The sequence below is a fragment of the Xiphophorus couchianus genome, chromosome 19, assembly GCF_001444195.1.
Source record: "Xiphophorus couchianus chromosome 19, X_couchianus-1.0, whole genome shotgun sequence".
NCBI classification, from domain to species: Eukaryota; Metazoa; Chordata; class Actinopteri; order Cyprinodontiformes; family Poeciliidae; genus Xiphophorus; species Xiphophorus couchianus.
In genome coordinates this window covers 3,393,330-3,412,898 of record NC_040246.1, presented here as the reverse complement: position 1 = coordinate 3,412,898, position 19,569 = coordinate 3,393,330, and the positions used below count along the sequence as shown (strand labels likewise).

General features: G+C 40.8%; 2 protein-coding genes across 4 annotated transcripts in view; both read left to right on the top strand.

The window, feature by feature from the left end:
- Positions 1 to 563: 563 nt before the first annotated feature.
- Positions 564 to 6,330, top strand: srsf5a (serine and arginine rich splicing factor 5a). Its single transcript, XM_027999821.1, has 8 exons — positions 564 to 717; positions 1,915 to 2,051; positions 2,136 to 2,206; positions 2,396 to 2,539; positions 3,306 to 3,375; positions 4,765 to 4,838; positions 4,922 to 5,026; positions 5,132 to 6,330. Exons 2-8 carry the CDS (start codon positions 1,926 to 1,928, stop codon positions 5,499 to 5,501), a joined length of 960 nt encoding a protein of 319 aa, XP_027855622.1. The 5' UTR covers positions 564 to 717; positions 1,915 to 1,925; the 3' UTR covers positions 5,502 to 6,330.
- A 6,206-nt stretch (positions 6,331 to 12,536) lies between these two features.
- pacs2 (phosphofurin acidic cluster sorting protein 2) overlaps positions 12,537 to 19,569 on the top strand; it is a 73,379-nt gene continuing 66,346 nt past the window's right edge. Inside the window, exon 1 of one of the 3 annotated variants that reach the window (XM_027999814.1) lies at positions 12,537 to 13,206. In XM_027999814.1, the coding sequence (XP_027855615.1) occupies positions 13,088 to 13,206 (119 nt within the window). In that variant the 5' untranslated portion in view covers positions 12,537 to 13,087. The remainder of the gene's footprint in view (positions 13,207 to 19,569) is intronic. The other 2 variants (XM_027999815.1, XM_027999816.1) reach the window with 2 other exon arrangements.

Sequence of the window (19,569 nt, the reverse complement as noted above, 5' to 3'; positions counted from 1 at the left end):
AAAATTCTATTTGTTAGGTAATTTTTTTCCCTCTCCTTACAGAACCCATTTTGTAATATAATGTATTTTTTTAGCCACCACGCTGTTTTAAAAAAAATGCCTATTTATTTATTTGCGTTTTAGATGATTATTAATAAAGTAAAGGATATAAATTAGTCCTATTTTATTCCTTGAAGACCAGTAAGACTAGCTTTCTTATAATCTAGTTTCTTATTATATTATTATATTCTATTTACTATTAAAATGCGGCGTATAGCTAGCTATATATACAATTAATGTAATAATTTATGTTTCTATGTATTTATAATCCAGGACAAGAACAACATGTTAAACAGAATACGCCCAGATGGGTTGCCAAATAGTAGTTACATCCCTCTTTAATCAGAAAGCTTAGTTGCGCTTATTTATTTTCTTTCTGGCATCCACATAAAATTCTTGTCTGTCTGAGGATTTTTTTTTTTTGTTCATCTGTTTCTGTTCTTTCTAAAATACTACCGCCGATTATGTTGCAACGGTAAACTACAGTGCAAAAGCTCTCAACCGGAGGTGCTCGAAAGTGTATTTATCATAAATACCTGGCAACCTAAAGGCAACCCATGGTCTTTCTTCCTCTGCGGACTCATTCGCCATTTTGATCCAGTTTTTCTGGGTGACCTACATTCGGCTAACAACCCGCAACGTAAGCAACGTTTCAATTTTCCTCGGCAAGAAAAATAGGTAAGCATGCCTAAAATATTACGTTAATGGATTTCAGCATATTTTCGTGTGTTTAACGCTGTAACGTTATTTCTACTGTCAACGGCGACTGTTTTCGTACCTAACGTTAGCTCTCCTCGGCTAACTGAAAGCGACCTCGAGGCGAGTAAAAAACAAAACCAAAACGGAAGAGCAATTTTTGCTAGAAAACCTAAGATAAATTAGTTCTAAAAAACGGAATCTTTGAAGCATGCTGTACACAAGTATTTTAATTTTTTTTTTACCTGTTAAGTTTAGTTTTTTTAGGCGACAGTAAATTTATTAACGCGTTGCGCAGTAACAACAGGGGTTTTTCGCAGTGTTTTGCGAAGGTCTGACGGCTGATGCAGGCCCGAGATCCTTCTATGCGTCCCTTCACCATAAATGGGCAAAAATGGTTTACACTTTTATTTTACTTCTATATTAGAGGAACCAGCAAAAATAACGTTTATATCTGCGCTACTTTATTTACGTTTTGACTTGCAGTAAATGTTGCGTTTGATTTTTAGACCGGTTAATCGGCTCAGAAGTGAAACGGTTTTGACCAACATCCTTGAACGGTTTTCATCGTTTTTGGCTCGGAAGCTGTAAGTAAACCTGATTAAAGTTGAAAGATAATTCTTCAGGACGTGGTTATGTTGTTTTACTTTAAAATTCAACTCAAACATATTTTATTGAACCCAAAGGGAAATTAAACATCAAAGATATGTAAACATTGCGATATTTATGCGAGTGAAATACCGCGGAGGAAAGTTTTACTTTTTAATGAGTACTTTTTTGTATTGTTTAACTAATAAATTTGCATAAAATCATTGGGATGATCAAATTAACCACATTTGCATCAAAGCACAATTTTGATTTGGAGTATTCCAGTTGTAGTTTTGGTGTTAATGTTTGTCTTTTGAATTTTAAAACAACAATGCGGTCTGAAGAGGGATGTGTGCTGCTACATTAACTGCGAGAGGAAAGTCAAAGGAGGAAATAACTTGTTGTTTACGTGGAGGTTTTCTCACCAAGATGGTGATTAACTTATGTTCCTGGACAAGGGGTAAACTGTAACTACAGTTGGTGTAAGACACAACAATAACAAGATGTTCTTGTTGTATTTTCCCCACACAAAAATCGTATTATCTCGCCGTTCTCCATTGTTTGAACATTTCCCTTGTTATCTCTTTGCAGCAAGGAGCAACATGAGTAGCAGTCGCGTATTCATCGGCCACTTGAGCACACATGCGAGAGAGAGGGACGTGGAGAAGTTCTTCAAGGGATATGGACACATAAGAGAGATCAACTTGAAAAACGGATTTGGATTTGTGGTCAGTGTGGCAAGTCCTTTTGGTACATTTTGATTTGGTTTACTCTTAAGCTTAAGGGAAGTAACGCTCTCCGGTTCTTGTCAGGAATTTGATGACCACAGAGACGCCGACGACGCCGTGTATGAGCTGAACGGGAAAGAATTGTGCAGTGAAAGGTAAACCGTTTTCTCGGTCCGGGATTTCCCTGTTTTGCCACCTGTTGGGAGTTGTTGACGAGCGCAGGGTATTCTGAGTAGCTGCCAAGCAGTTAAAAGTTATCTGCTCCATGAGTCAGCAGGTTTTTCTTCTTTTATATGTTTCTGTGACCTTCCACTTTAATCCGTTGTTTACATTTTCTTCCTCAGGGTCACCATTGAGCACGCCCGCTCCAGGAGAGGCAGAGGAGGCGGCGCCCCAGGAATGGGACGATTTGGCGGCGGCGGCAGTGGCGGCGGCAGTGGCGGCGGCGGTGGCGGCGGCTATCGCCAGTCCCGCAATACCAGAGCTAGGTAGATGAGACTCGGGTTGCCATTTTGTTTCATAAAAGTTTAAAGATGATCGTTTTCTTTCTCAGTAAAACCACCATTTCAAACCAGACCGTATGATTTAGAGTCTTAAAAATAAGACAGTTGTGTATGGCTGAAACGATTAATTGTGATGAATCGATTATTTATTAATATTAGTCGTAACTGATTTAGTTATCAATTAATCATTAACTGCAGTGTGCGTTGTGTATATAATTAATTAAAGGAATTCTGTTATTGCATTTTAGGGAACAAAATGTTTATTTTCTTATTTAAATAAAAATGTTTATTTTCTAAATAAAAAGGGAATTGAATTGATAATGTGCATCTTTTAAAGTATTTTTTAAAAATATTGTATAAAAAATGCTTAAGAATTTAAATGATAAATCTGCAAAATGCGCAAATCTTTTTTTGACCGATTAATCAATTCCTAAAATAATAATTAACTGCAGGACTGTAGAAGAGCAAATGTATATTTTCCAGACAAGCTTGCTTAAAATGTGGCATATTCTAAGCCTTTTGGCTGCATGGACTGGAAGAAATTGTAAACGACAGCCTGTTTTTCCACAACTGACACCAATGCAAATATTGACACAATTCTCGGACAAAGAAAACCACACGCACAAAAGTGAGCAAGAAATGAATGAATTGAACATAAAATTGTGCTGAAAACCAAGAAGGCTGCTGTTTGACATAGAAGTGTGTGTGTGTGTGTTTAGTTTTAAATTCAGTTTTAAACATTTCTCTGCAGGTATGGCCCTCCAATGCGAACTGATCACAGGCTAATTGTGGAGAACCTCTCGTCCCGCGTCAGCTGGCAGGTATGAGATCACATAATTACATTAACCTCAATTTACTATGACATCTTGTCATGTGATTTAATAGTAAAGTAACAGTTTCTTATTTGGCTATTCTATAAGTATTCTGTTAAAAATCTACACATTTTTGTTAAATTGGCAAATGTTTTTCTTTTTTTCATTTTAGTGTATCATTTACTCCAAAAGTCATATTACTGCTGTTTAGTATTTTACTAAAAAAAAAAAAAAAAAACATATTTCATTTTTAATAAGCAGCTCCTCTGGTATGGTTTCCTGTTTTGTATATCAGAGGTAAATAGACATCCTCCACTTGGGGGGTCAGAAGTATGTAGCGCCCTCTGCTGGTTGTTTTTTTTCTGAATAGTGTCCATCTGGTGCCTTTCCTTACACGCAGTTGCTGCCGGTCTAAAGTCTTGGCTGGTCCCCCGTAGCGGTGAAAGTGGTCTAGCGCAGGATACGGTAGCCTTAGGAGGGCCGTAGCCACAGTCTGGAGGTTCTGTGGGCTGGCGTTCCCGGCTGCAGGAACCCCACGCCCCCCTCAAATCCACGGCCTCCCACAGTCTCTGTTGGGGCTCTTTCTGTGGCTGGTGGAGCTGGGGGGGTGTTGAGTCGGGCACACATCACACCCCCCTACTTTCTCTCTGGTGGTTCCTTACTTGAGGAGGCCGGATGCTGATGCAAGGCTGAGAGCATTTCTCGAGGGCGTTTCTCAAGGGCTTAACACTGCATTGGTTCCCATTTGCTATTTGGACAAGTGGCTCTATACTATTATCTACCTTGGTTTGGAGCGGTAAGTAGCATAAAACTCATGTGATTGGGTTTTTTATTATTATTCTTTTTAATAGCGGGTGGTAGAAGGGTGGAGATTTAGTCCCGAAAGGGAATCTTGTAAACAGTTGACCCCCTTTTTTAAAGTCATTTGGTAAATGTAAAAAAAAAAAAAAAAAGTCCCAACTTTTATAAAAAAAAGAAAATAAACATTTTTATTGTAAATTCAACACACAATCTGTTTATCCCACAAACTTCTACACAAATTTGACTTACAAAAGTCGAGTATTGGCATCAAATTCCTCAAACATTTTGCCTGTTTTCTGTAAAGTGTTTCACCGTAAGGCTTAATGTGGTCTTTTAAATTAATAAGTTGAAAGCAGTAAATTTTAGTTTCTGTAGCAGAAAAGGGCAAAACCTGTCCTCAGATCATTTTTATGGCTCTCTTGTTTACACGCCCTCTAGAGTAGGATCTGATACAAATGTGTTAGAAATGGGTTACTCATGTTTCTGTTTGATGTCTTTATTTTTTTGGTAATTTCTTAAGTTCCAGGTTCGAGAAGGCTCTCGGTGACGCTTCGTGTCTAATTCCCTTACTAAGTCAGTGTTGTACTCTTGAAATAGGACCTTAAAGACCTGATGAGAAAGGCAGGTGAAGTTACCTTTGTGGACGCACACAGACCCACTAAAAATGAAGGGTGAGTTAAGTTTTTTCACCTTTTGTTGTTGTTTTTATTATTATGTCTAAAGTATGTATGACTCGCTGTCGGTGTGAATGCAGGGTGGTTGAGTTTGCATCTCGTTACGATATGAAGAACGCCATCTCCAAACTGGATGGAACAGAGCTAAATGGACGCAAGTTGAAGATGTTTGAGGACAGCAGGAGGTGAGACATTTTATGTTGTCTGTTTTTTTGTTGTTTTTTTAAAAATTCTATGGTGAAAATGTGCCTGTCGTTACATGAACGCTGCTGTTTCCATTCCACCAACAGGAGCCGTTCTCGCAGCTACTCTCGCTCCAGGAGCCGCTCCCGGAGCAGATCCAGGAGCCGCTCCAGGAGCCGCTCCCGGAGCCGCAGCCGCTCCAGGAGCCGCTCCAGATCTCCCAGCCGCACCCCAGAGAAGAAGATGTCAGGAGGGAGCAAGCCTGCGGCTAATTCCCCATCCAAGTCCAAGTCTCGCTCCAAGTCTCGCTCCAAGTCTCGCTCCAAATCTCGCTCTAAATCTCGTTCTAAATCTCGCTCCAAATCCCGCTCCAAATCCCGCTCTCCTGCTCCCGCTCAAAACGGCAAGGTTCGCTCCGGATCCCGCTCCCGATCTCGCTCGCGTTCTCGCTCCGCCTCAGCAGACAGCAAACACTAAGATGGCTGCAGCTGCAAGTCATAGGACGGATTCAGAGTAGTTTTCCTAGCGAGCCTCGCCTGGCGGCTCGTGTGTTTGTTTTTACTGAAGGGGAGAGAAGAACCTTTATGTGGGGTCTTTTTGAAAGCAGGAAAAAAAAACATTTGTATAAATGTTGCTTTTTTTGAGTGCTTTTTAGTTTTGAACCTTCTTCCACTTGAGTGAAATTATTGTAAACAAAATTTAAACAATTGATTCTTCTGACCCCTTCATATGAATGGCGATACCCATTGTCTGCTTACTGTCCCTCACTGGATTTACTTTATTTCCCAATCTTTGTGGGAATACCATTGATTCCCTTAAACTGTTGAGAATATAAAAGTATCGATTTGGTCTTAAACGTCGATCATTCTTCTGATGAGGCACCTATCTGTGTTTGAAATTCATTCCTTTGATATTTGAACATGAGAGCAGTTCAGCTGGGGATTTAGACTTTTTTTTTTGTTTCTCAAAGTGTGGCTATCTTAAATTTAGTTTTCCTAAGCATCTTTAGTCAGTGCTTTCACTGATGTCTTTACGTTTTCTTCTGGGAATCGGGAGTCTGACACAAGTTTGCTTGTAAATGTTGCATATTTAGATGCTGATGAATCTATATATTGTAATTTTTTTTTTCTTTGTTTACTACGTGTGTTTTAAAAAAACTGCACACAACGTTTGCATTTTCAACTCAAGTCTTTCATTAACTGTGAAATGTATCAATCCCTCTGTCCTACACTTATTGTGCAGTACAAATGCAAACAAAGTTCACTTTCTTTTTGCTTTGTTATAAAAATAATAAACTTCAGTGTACTAAAAAAAAAAGTCTTCGGCTTCATATTGTCACGCTTTTACTAAAAAATATATCCTAATTCAAATCACTTTGGCTGGGACTGATTCAAAGACTTGAATGTTTCAGGAAACGACTTCAGATAATACAAAAAAAGTAAAAAAATTCATTTTTTTTCAGGAAATATTTGTGTTTTCTTATTGCAAATCGGAGATAAATCTTGCTTCAGCCGTTTTGAAGGGAAGCTCAGATGGGTCCGGTTTCAGTGGGTCATCATTGGAAATGACCTGAAAAGTAACCAGACTGGGTAAGTAAATGCCAACACTGCCAGCGAATAATCTCTATTGAAGGAAAATTTAGTTCTAAAAGTCATTTCTAAATGTGGGAACAAAATGTTCTGACTCATATTGGAAAGACGCACTGAAACTCCACTCAAATGTTCCACACCTAAGAATAAAACTGAACATCTTCCTCTGGCGAGATCTTGCATAGATTTCTTCTTGTCCTTCATTGTACATTAAATGGCCATTGTTGACAAACCACGACAATAATCTGGATTAACATAGTAACAGCTAATCCGACCAGACATAGTAATCCTTGAAGAGATTATGTCCATGTATGAGAACCTGAAAGGCAGTTAGAGCTGAACATATACGATCGAAAATGAAATGTTTTAAGGTCAAAAATAACTACTTTTTAGTTGTTTTTTCCCCCCCACTGCAATAATTATGAACACCACAGGGTGGCAGCACTCGATTGCGTTAATGTGTGAGCAACCTTGACGGCTTTCCAAATGAGCTGTTCTGTTTACACTATCACAAAGTCATTTGAGGCAGGAAATGTTTTTGAAACGAAGAGATTTGGTTGATGAAAACTGATCCAAGTAAATAGAAAAAAATAAAGAAATAAAAGTTAAAACTCTTCTACAGTAGATATTCAGCATACGCAGCTATTCATTACATACAGTTTAAAATGGCAGGTGAAAATAAGATGGATCAACAAACAGCCACTCACTGCAGTATAGAGGTTACTATCCACCACTTCACTGTTGGGACAAATGGGACCATTTCTTTTATCATATATGATAGTCAAATTGGGGGGAAATATAGTAGAAAGTAATAAGGTACACTGGACGGACATTTTTCTGCAGAATCACTCCTTGTAATCCCACCCTGTCCTCTGAGCCAGAGAGCTTTTACTACCAGCCAGCGCTGCATATCCCTATAGACAAGCATATGACGGGTGTTTAGTGCTCCGCTTACTTGGAGCAGTGCTTCTGGTATGAACAAATGTTTGACACTACTAGCTTTCTTTAGCTATCTATCGGCATATTGTTTGGTTAAATAATCTCACCGGATTTCTCGCCTGTTTCTGGCATTTTTACTTCTGACCTGGAAGCCATTTTATGTTGGAATTTTGAGTGCGAATGCTTGAGATTTCACTACAACCCCGACCCTTTTCCAATATGGCTGTTACATCACATGTATAAAACATAGTGAAGGTTGTAGCAACAAGCACTTTATCTTTGGTATGATACATCTAACTGTGAACATGTTCCTTCGTTGTTTGTGCAGTTTTATCAGCTTATGTCGCTAATATTAGTTAGCCTATTCACTGAACAATTAGGAAATCATGACAGATTTCCAACTTGATCATAAGTGGAATCTAATCCTACTTCTTCAGACAGCTATAACAGTTAGTTACCATGGAGACTGAACAGAATTTCTTTTGCTGACCAAGCAGTCACACTGACGCATTTCGCGTGTCGCTTCAAGTGCGTGAGCACCTTGAGTGCAGATGCTGGACATTTTGTTCTATGAACCCTTAGCTTTTTCTTTATCTTGAATATGTTTATCTGTATTTGTTTTTTCTTGAGGCAGAACAAATGAGGCATAACTCTGTCGTTATACAGTGTGTCTGCGAATAAAGTTTAAAAAAACAACATCTGCCCCCCTCTCTCTCCCCCGCACCCAACAGACTTCTTGTGGCTTTGAGTGAAGCTGTGATGTCACTCATCCTGTCTGTGACATCACAGGCGCCTGTCTTTGTATTCCCAGATTCCACAGAGAAATTCATTTGCAGTCTTCAGTCGCACACAGAAATCAACGATGGCCGGACAAAATTTATTGCTGGAGAAAGTGGACATTTTGGAGAAGAGCTGCTGGAGGCTTAAAGAAGACAACAAGCAGCTTCAGAAAACTGTTGAACATCTGAGGCAGAAAATTGAGAAACTGTCTCGCAAAAAACCATACAACAGATTGCAGGCAGAAAATGAAAGGCTGACTAATACAAATGATTACCTGAAACAACAATTCAGCACTTGGAATAATGAATTGGACGAGGCTAAAGGGACAATTGAACAACTAAAATTAGATAACGACGCCATGACAAAACATAATTTGATGGTAGGTTGGAGAACATGTACAATTGAGACAAATTTTAAGAATTCAATGAAGGAAAAATTACAAAAATTGGACTGGCTTGAGAGGGAGAACAACGAGCTCAATCAAGAAATTGTTAGCTTGAAATTAAAGATGGACAGAGTTAAAACCAGGGAAGAAAATTCAAAGGCTGAGGCACAAAATGAGGAAAAGATGGAGAAAACAACAAAACAGTCCGCAGAACAGGAAATTCAAGAAGAGAAACCTACAATATTACAGACAATTGGGAGAACTTTCATAAACATGTACAAATCAGGGACTTTGAGATATTGGGTGCCACCCTGGATATTCTAATTTCGACATAACATTTCTAAATAACGACCCCCAAAGATGTGTGTCTGTGTTCAGGTAATTTAAACCTAACATAAATTGGTCCTTTGACGCCGGAGTCCGATACGCCTGCAGTTTCCAGCGGGAGGGACGGACATCAGAAGCAGGCTCCTAGGAGTCTCACAGGTCCTTTCCAGGACTGTGTCTCCGACCCGCTTGCTGGAAACTATCCGTCGGATAGTCGAACCTCGGATTCAGGAAGAGCAGTGTGGTTTTCGTCCTGGTCGTGGAACACTGGACCAGCTCTACACCCTGCAGGGTCCTAGAGGGTGCACGGGAGTTCGCCCAACCAGTCTACATGTGTTTTGTGGACTTGGAGAAGGCGTTCGACCGTGTCCCTCGGGGAGCCCTGTGGGGGGTTCTCCGGGAGTACGGGGTACCGGGCCCTTTAATACGGGCTGTCGGGTCCCTGTATGACCGGTGTCAGAGTCTGGTCCGCATTGCCGGCAGTAAGTCGGGCTCGTTTCCGGTGAGAGTTGGACTCCGCCAGGGCTGCCCTTTGTCACCGATTCTGTTCATCACTTTCATGGACAGAATTTCGAGGCGCAGCCAAGGTGTTGAGGGGATCCGATTTGGTGGCCTTAGGATCTCATCTCTGCTTTTCGCAGACGATGTGGTCCTTTTGGCTTCATCAGGTCGTGATCTGCAGCTCTCGCTGGAGCGGTTCGCAGCCGAGTGTGAAGCGGCCGGGATGGGGATCAGTGCCTCCAAATCCGAGGCCATGGTCTTGAGCCGGAAAAGGGTAGAGTGCCTTCTCCGGGTCAGGGGGTTTGTCCTGCCCCAAGTGGAGGAGTTCAAGTATCTCGGGATCTTGTTCACGAATGGGGGAAGAAGGGAGCGGGAGATCGACAGGCGGATTGGCGCAGCGTCTGCAGTCAAGGGGGCGCTGTACCGGTCCGTCGTGGTGAAGAGAGAGCTGAGCCAAAAAGCGAAGCTCTCGATTTACCGGTCGATCTACGTTCCCACCCTCATCTATGGTCATGAGCTTTGGGTCATGACCGAAAGAACGAGATCGCGGATACAAGCGGCTGAAATGGGTTTTCTCCGTAGGGTGTCTGGGCTCTCCCTTAGAGATAGGGTGAGAAGCTCAGTCATCCGGGAGGGACTCAGAGTAGAGCCGCTGCTCCTTCACATCCAGAGGAGCCAGTTGAGGCTCGGGCATCTGGTCAGGATGCCTCCTGGACGCCTCCCTGGTGAGGTGTTCCGGGCACGTCCCACCCGGAGGAGGCCCCGGGGAAGACCCAGGACACGCTGGAGAGACTATGTCTCTCGGCTGGCCTGGGAACGCCTCGGGATTCCCCCAGAAGAGCTGGAAGAAGTGGCCGGGGAGAACTGACTGAGTTATAGGATGAAGTACGACAGAAAACAAAAATCAAATCAGAAAAAGATGAGTAGTGAAGGAATGGGTGAGTTAGAAAAGTGGATGGAGGAGCTAAAAAGAGAGAAGAAGGCAATCAGAAAAGTTAGGATAAAAGAGGAGAGCAAAGAAGGATGAAGCAGATCAGGCAGCAGAGCAGCGAGGAGCTCAGGGAGGAGTTATAAGAAAAAAGCAACCAAACACAGAAAGGAAATTTAAAAAAGAAGGTTTTGAAGATATAGAGTATAGATAAATAAATAAATGTCTAAGTAGATAGATAAACAAAATGAAAAAAAATTAATTATCTAAAAGCTGGAAAGAAAAGTAGGTATAGTTAAAGAAGGCAAGGTGTAAGTGAGTTAAAGAGGATGAAAGGATGATTTGAAAATTAGAATGATAATTGTGTTTAAGGTTCATAGCAGTTTGAAAGAACGTAATGATTGAAAATAGAAAATAGATCTTAGAGAGAAACAGCTAAAAATGCTTTGCATGATCCTAAGGATGTTTATGAAATACGAGTAATAATTATATAGAATTGAGAACTTAAAATATTAGATAAGAACGTTAATTATTCCTCCTAGGCTGAGAAGGTTGTAGAAAAATAGAATAAATTACAAATGAGTTACAGTGGGAGCATTTTATTGGAATGAGAATCAAGATAGAGAAATATTATTAAATCTATAGGATTTATTGATTCAGTGAAACTAGAGGAAACTCTCTTGGTAAATAGAAATTGATCAAACAAAGGAAGTTTTGGTGAATTTATGAGATTTGTGGTAAAAGGATACTTTAGCTTAATTTGAAACATTTAGCTGAAGAAGGCCACAAAGTTAGCAAGAACAAACTCCAAATGTTTAAAGAAGAGGTGAAATATTTAGGACACAGATGACTGAAAGGTCATTTTATGACCTCAGTGTTGGTTCAACAGCATGGAGATAAAATGAAAAGAAATAGGAGAGAATGTTGCAAATAAAAATAAGCAGAGAAAAGCAACAGGTTTGTTAAGATCAGACAACAAAGTGCAATTAAGACATTTTCCATGATAAGAATGTTAAGATGAAAAGAACAATGAGACTCCAGCAAAGGAGCTGGAACCGTAGAAACCCAGACAACAGCTCAGCAGGAAAGAACAGGCAGCTGTAATGCAAATCATTCTCTCTCCCAACATTTAAAGTACCTCCTGACAAAATATAAGTTACAATTTTAGTAGTGGAACAACAAAAGGTACAGAAATTTAAATTAGATGAAACTAAAACATATCTCATGATACAAGTGGCAAATCCTAATGAAGCAGTAGAAGAATCAGGAGTTTCTCCTGAAATCCTCATCATCTCTCTTTCCTGCCATAAGATCATCCTCCTCCAAGAGGTGAGAGGAAGTTCATGAAAGATGTAGTTTTAGTTTTCTAAATTCAGAGAACAGTTTTCTCTTTAGAGTGGCTTGTTTAAGTAAGCAACTGATTTATGAGTAATGAAATAATATGGAAAGTTTTAAACGTTTCACAACTGCAAGGAAAATAATAATTTGGTATTGTGATGCCCTGAGTGGACGTCCAGAGAGGTTGACAAGCAAGTGTTAAGGTGCCAAGCTGAACATTGTCCAGCTGAAGACCTCAGTTTAGGCTTTGATGAGAAAAGAGCTGCTCTCTTCTCATCAAAGCCTAAATTGAGGTATTCAGCTGGATATTAGAGAAGATCTCTGAGGTTGTTCTGGTTACCTCTGAATCCTGGGAAGAAGCTAAAGATTAGGAAACCGTGAAGTGAGTCTTTAAACATTTAAGTTCTGCAATGAGCTAACACATTATGTTATGGAATTCCACCAACTATAAATCATTAAAGATTGGAAACGAATGATGGGGTTTTAGGGATATAATATGGACTGTTTTGGGAAAATAGAGTCATCTTGACAGTTCCTAGCGTTTCGCGCATCTGGTTTCACAAAGTCTATATGGAGGCGCGTCGACGTCAGACGTGTCAGCCGTTGTTTTCCGCTGGAATCGTGCCGCGTTAGACGCTCGAAAAGCTCCGCAAACGGCCCTCGATGCGACTCCACATAGACTTAAAAACGCACCATTAGGCAATTAATTCCCCTGCTGGTTTGCAGTCCTACTTATTAGACTGTGTAGTTATAAACATCCCTCTAAATGTCAGCTCCCCTTTATTAGTCATCCACATTTCATACAGTGCAATTCCGTATGAAATATGTTCGGCTTTAACATTCACCAGGGAATTTATTTTGAAGTGTGGGACAGCGCAGACCAGGTTTTCTTCCTCGCGTCGCAGTGACAGTCTTGAGCTAAGCCTCTCCCACCACCGCTGCGCACGAGCCACCCGTCATACCCCGGACAGCGTGCCGGGCACAACAAGCTCCGCGCTCGAGCTGCTCAATCCCGCCGCCGTAGTTCCCTCCCCGACTACAGAGGACCCCCACGGCGACCCGCCTGGCTCCGCTCGGACAGAGAAATGAGCTCGGCGTCCGACGACCACACGTTATTTACGTGAGCGCGTGACGACAGTTTCTTCGCGGAAACACGCACATTACCACCTCACACACACACACACACACGCAGACAGACGACCCGCGCGCCGGTTCTGCTGTTTACCAACCGACCAGCTCGGTGTCAGGACTGTCCCACCCGCCCGTGCCGACAACCATGGCGGAGAGGAGCGGCAGGCTGAGTTTCCCCGGGAGCGGAGCTCTCAACCGACCGGTGCCCATGAACCTGTTCGCAACGTGGGAGATAGACGGATCCTCCCCGAACTGTATCCCGAGGTAAGGCGCTGCATGCATGGCAGGGCTCTGTCCTTGATGTGTGTGTGTGTGTGTGTGTGTTCAAAGTTTAAAGCTCCCGTTTGCAGCGCAGGCTGTGTCATCAGTGAGCGCGCTAACACTGCAGCCGCAGCGACCCTGCTGTCTCATCATGCCCACTGGATGCCCATGCAGGCCCTTCCTCAGCTGCCTGCAGCACCGAGCTGAGGCGTGTGCAGAGAAAAGGCGTGAAAACTCCTCAGTGCATCTTTATGGGTTCATAGGTGGGGGATTCTGCAGGCATCACGGTCAGCCTGTTGGGAAAATCATACTACTGCGAGTTTTAGTGCTCCAATTTGATGCAGTTTACATTCACAAGAGCCCAAAATGCCAAATTAAAGCTCCGAATGTTTTCATGATGAAGTCGTTGTTGCACCAGTTGTTAACAAAATGCTTCCCACATGGTCTTCTTGTTTTAACCTCCTGCGGTTTTTACTGCATGCCTCAGGTCTCCAGACAGATTCACAGCTGAGGTGCCGGAAACAACTGCTCTCCGATTGTCTTTGTTTGTTTATTTCTTTTGTTTCTTATTTATTCATGCATGAAAACTTTTCGCTCAAACCTATAGCCAAGAGAAGCTTCTGCAGGTTAGAAGATAAAAGAGAAATCGGTAAATTGATGAGCAGATATGATCGATTCGCCTGCCGCACCGAGATTTGCTTCTCACGCGTATCAAATTTGTTGTGTCTAATAAAATGGCACGTTTAGTTTTTCTTGATCAGAGTTGTGCTTCTTTGTGGTCATATTCCTCAGCATACTTGAGAAGTTCATCTGTGAAAGATCGGGTTAATATTTAAGAAAAAAGTTTTCATTTCATTCATGTCCTTCTCTGTCATCATAAAGCAAAGTAACCCGCTTTGTAACATGTTTATAGTCTGCAGACGTATTAACAGTCTTGTTCTCTGATCTTATAATTTTGCTTTGCCTGCTGAAACCATCTGAATCCTCGAACGCGACATAAATAATTCAACTCGCGATGTGTTTATTGCATTAGACCGTTGATGATGCCAGAGCTTGTTATTGCTTTAAATCACCTTATGCTCAAGTAATTAAACTCCATCTACTGCCTTAAAATCAGAGTCAAAACCTTATTAGTCGAGGTCAGAACGACCTCCTCCTGTCTGACTTAAGAAAAAAAAGAAGCCTTAATTAATGTGGGAATTTGGGTGTGTGTTTTTAATTATTATTATTACATTTTTTTTTCAAAAGTGATGACTCCTTCTCGGCTCCCCCCCCTCTATCCTCTTAATTTAATGCCTTCAACGGACAGCACATCGCGTGGCTTTAAGCTGAAACGAGACCAATTCATTTCCAGGAACAGCGTGGCTGTGATATCATTCAGCAGACCGGATGAGCAGATGAAATGCCTCTGTAACTAAAACAGACGCGCTCGCTCCTCGGCGGCCTGTCGGCAGCCGCGTTATTTCACGGCCCAGTCGGCTCACGCTCTTATTTTGTCCACCGGGCCGCTTCGGTTAGGAGCAGACAGTGAGAAGTTGTCGCTGCTGTTGTCTTTTCCCGAAAGGCTGCAGCCTCGTATTGAGTTCTGTCGGTCAGAGTGGAGGCCGCGGGATCCTAGCTTGTTGACCCAGTGGCACAACCACAGTCTGGTCCTCAGTCAAGCTGGATTCACTGGTTTTTGCGTCTTTTGCTGCAAAACTGTTCAGTTTGGATTGTATCAGGGTGACGCTTACGGCTGTTTTCAGTTGTTTGACATTCTAGGCACTAGGCACAAACTCAAGGCCCCGGGTGCCAAATTTGGCCCGCCGTAGCTTTTCATGTGGCCCTCTAGACTCCAAAATTACATCAATAAGTCCCTACAGTTTTTCACAAATGTGCAAAATTCAAAATGAACACATCTCCACATTTCTTTCTGATTTTACTGCAAGTTTTCTCAAGATTGGTCTAAAACATTGAGTTTAAGTGACTGCTGCCTCAGCCTTTCATGATGTCAACATATAGTCCATAATAAAGAGTCACATTTAACAAATATCACAAAAATTCCTTACAAAGATTTCTAAGTTGGTGCCACAAGATCTGTAATTATGATTGCAAAAAAACACAAAAAAAATCTCAAACTCTTGAAGGATCGGCTATTGATATTTATTTGGTTTCCTCAATGTATTCTGGCACAGCCGGCCCTTTAAGAACATTCAGATTTTTGATGTGGCTCAAAACGGAAATGAGTTTGACTCTGCTGCACTAGAGCAACACAAAACAGTGAGTAATAGTAATTTATTAATTGCTCTTTTTTAATGCAGCGCCCCCTGAGGGAAACTCTTTGTTAAACCATTGGCTTCGAGTCTTTTTGCTCTTCCATTTGTGTGCGTCCAGAGTTTGACCTTTTACCTCATTCTTCTTCATAAAACAGCTCGAGTTCAGTCAGACTGGACGGGGAGCATATGTTGACGTCAGGTCTCAAGTGTTGTCACAGATTGGCCCAGTCAAAGTAAAGATGTCAGATACAATCAAGAATATAACACACGTTCTGACCATGGCTGTTTGTAGGATCAGTCTAGGAAAGTGCACCTGTAAATCCTGTCTTTAACGTCGTTCATCTTCATCTTTGTTGCCGTGTTGCGATCGCAACTACATAATTATTTTCCCCTTGTAAAGAGTCTTTGAGTCTCTTTAAAAGCATTGCGAGTTTGATGTACTATTATTATTTTTATTATTTTTGTAAATTCACTGCATGACTTTCACCAGTCATCGCAACTTTGGACCAAATCTGACCAATCACCTTCATGTTTTTTGTTTTTGTACTTCCTTCTTTTCTCACCAATCACTGCAACTCGGCTGAATTTTGACCAATCCGCTTAGCTGCCTTCTGATTTAATTTCCTGTTTCGCTATGTGTTTCTTGAAAGCCGAACCTGGAAGTTGACAGCATGTGTGACGCTAAATGATAGCATTTGCCTTTATTTTTTTAATTTTTATTTATTTGTCTTTTTTTTCTCCGAAGAGTTTTTGCGGCACTAGTGGCTCGTATTTTTTTTGACAGTAGGCAGACAGGAAGGAGGGTGAGGAGAGGTGAGAAGACATGCGGTAAAGGTTGTCGGGACCGGGAGTCGAACCCGCGACGTCCGCGTCGAGGACTAAGGCCTCCAAACGTGGGGCGTGCTAACCCCCTTCACCACCACAGCACGCCCCAACATTTGCCTTTATTTTGTTCTTGGTTTGTTTTTGGAAAAAAACATTTTGAGATGTTTTCCTTAGGATTTGTTTCTACTGTGCAAGCAGTTCATGTTAACTTTAATGACCAACATGGAGTTCTTTTGCTCTTTGACGACTCCTCGGAACATGGTTTGATTTGTATTAAGTTTGCTGTTTCAAGAAGCGACTTGAGTTAAAAATCCAGTCCTTTCCGGGGATTTTTTTTTTTAAATGGGAAAAGTAAACCGTCAGAAAAGTCTCAACTTCTTGGAAAAGGTGTCGCAAAATCAGCCATTTTAGTCTGCAACAATCCCCCCAAAGAACTTCACAACGTCCTGAAGGGACTGTTTCACTGTGGCACCTGTCTTTGTTCATCTGTTCGGGGTGATGTGGAGTGTTTGTTTTCCGCCACACGAGTGTTTTGCATGTAAAATTTAAGTTTGGTCTCATGTGACCGGAGCACCTTCTCCCACATGTTTGTCGTCAGTCTTGGTAGCTTCTCATTTTCGGATCAGAAGTGAGTAACGGTAAATGACCGGTGTCGTTTTTTTTGTTGTTTTTTTTTACATTTGCGATTGCAATGTGAGAAAACGTGGAAAGGTTTGAATAGTTCTGTACGACGACGAACAACCAGTGAACTCACCCGGAGGATTTTACAGCCTATAAATCGGTGGAAAAACAAACTGCTGCTGCATTTGACGTTTTAATGTGATTTATTCAAATGTGGCTCAATGTTGTGAACATTTTGTATTTTATCCTAAGCCATTTTTCTGGAAGCACCTCAGAACAGGGATGGCTTTCTTGGTGGCGTATTTATTCGCTGAAGAGTTGCTTCGATAATTAAAAGACTTCGACGGGGTTTGATTGTGTTGTTGGAACGGCTGATGAGATATTTCCATCCGTGTTGTATAGAAAACGGAAAAGGAAACAAAGAGGTGAACAAAAATGGGATGGATAAAAAGTTACTTTGCACTGCGACCACAAACTTTAATCGCTTACTGAAATGTTATGCCAGTGGTGTCCAAACATTTGGCAGATTTAAACTAAAAACTAAAAAAGCCACAAAATTAATTCAGTTAGTGGCTTACATAAATGAGTGTATTTTGATTTGTCTCAAAAATTAACAGTTTTTTAAACGAAATATAAATCCTCAAAGATGAAAAACACAGAAAAAAGGACTTCTTACTGTTTACCTTATTAGAAGAAAAACAGACCATTTCCAAATTTTTGGGGTCATCGTTTTGTTTTCTAGTGTCATTTTTCCCTTCTTGACTTGTGGTCGGCGGGGCCAATCAAAGTCATTTCAAAAGCCACAAATGGGCCCTGGGCCACACTTTGGACCCCCACGTGTTATGTGATAATCCAACACAAAAAAGCTAGAAATTGTGAAGCTGCTCGAGTGCAACCTTTGATACTTTCATCCAATCTGATATAGCTAGATTTATTTTGTGAAAGAAAATTTTAACTCAACTTTTTTTTTTACTATGTCAGATTTATGCCGCAAGTCGACTTATCACACAAAATCCCTCTAAGTTCATTAAAAAACAGTGTCAAGTGGAATCAAAACATCTGCGCCGCACCGCTGCAGTGTCTGGAACAGAATTTTCACGAACGTGTCATTTTTTCAGCAATAAAATCCTCTTTTCTCTGACATTGAGTAAAGGCCCATTAATTTGGATCAGCCAGCTTTCATTTTGATGATTACGGCTCGTAATGAAACAAAAAGTGTTAAAAGTGCCTGCAGGTGTGAAAAATGATGGCTTAGTGTGCTTTTTCATCTGTTTTCAGAAACCTTGCCCAGATTGGTATTAGTATCCAAACTGATGGGACTTTTGCTTCCGCTTCACGAATGTTTTGAGTCGTAGAGCAACTGCAACCTTTACAACTCCAAGAGCCAATTTTGCCCTCACTCCACCTAAATTACGCTCGTTTAGCGTGGGTGTTTAGAGTCGCAAGTGTTGCTTGACATTAAAAAAAAAAAAAAAAAGACAATTTATAATTTTGGATAAGTAGCTACTGTAGGAAATGTGTTATTTTGTGCAACAACCACCATTTTATTTCTAGTTTTAGGTTGTAAAATAAGGCAAAACATACAGGTTTTGTAAAATCTTCGATGGAATGTAGATATTGGTGGAAAATGATGGAGAAAAAACCGGCACACAATTTCCAACCTAATGACAAGAAAACTACAGGCACATCTCAGTTAATCCGAATATGTCCTTTCTGATGAGACCAGTTGTTCAGACTAAAAGTAGCTTTTTATAAATGGAAACCTTTCAGCAGGTAATAAATATACTTTTCATTAAGCCTACGTTTCTGTATTCAAAATGTTTGTTGTTGGTCTGATGTAATATCAAAATCTAAATTGTCATGTTTTCATTCACTGTAAGCAGAAAATCACCATCGTTAACAGAAAGAAAGGCTTAGAAACATCAGTTTGTGTTGAATTGATCAATATAATGCTCTTAACTAGGGCTTTACAATAAATTGATAACGATACATATCGCGATACAGACGTGATCAATATCAATGAATAATACTTCTGGTAGAATATTCAATAATTTCATTGAACTTTGATCCTGAACCGCACAGCATTCTGGGGAATGTAAGTAGAGGAAACGCTTTAGCTGCTCAACCTCTCTCAGCCTAGCTAAGCTAGGTTGGTGGCATCAACTAACTCACTCACTCTTTGGTTACCTAGCAACAACCTATTGAGTAACCCGCCCAGCAGCAGTTTCATGTTTCGCTACTGTGCCCCAAAACGACATAAACATGTAAAACGACACAAAGTGAAAACTGTAGAGAAGTCACGCCGAAACTCAGATGTTTGGCAGTATTCCAGATATTTAAAACAAACAAAAAAAAAATTATTATCAATATCGGCTGATATGAAATGCTGATATCTCGATACGTTTTTCAGCCATATAGTCCAGCCCTGTGTTTCACTTAGAGTTACTGACATAAATGAACTTTTCCATAACATTCCAATTTATTAAGACGCGCTTGTATATCTAAAAAAAAAAAAAATTACTGGTACTTTTTTTGAGACGTTTTATTCTGTTCATTGCAAATACTCCAACTGCTCAAATCTACTTTTTGTTATTGTGCGTGTATTTAGAAACATTTATCTATTATTTTTAGCCAAGATTATTAAGTGCCACTGTTTGCCGCTCCA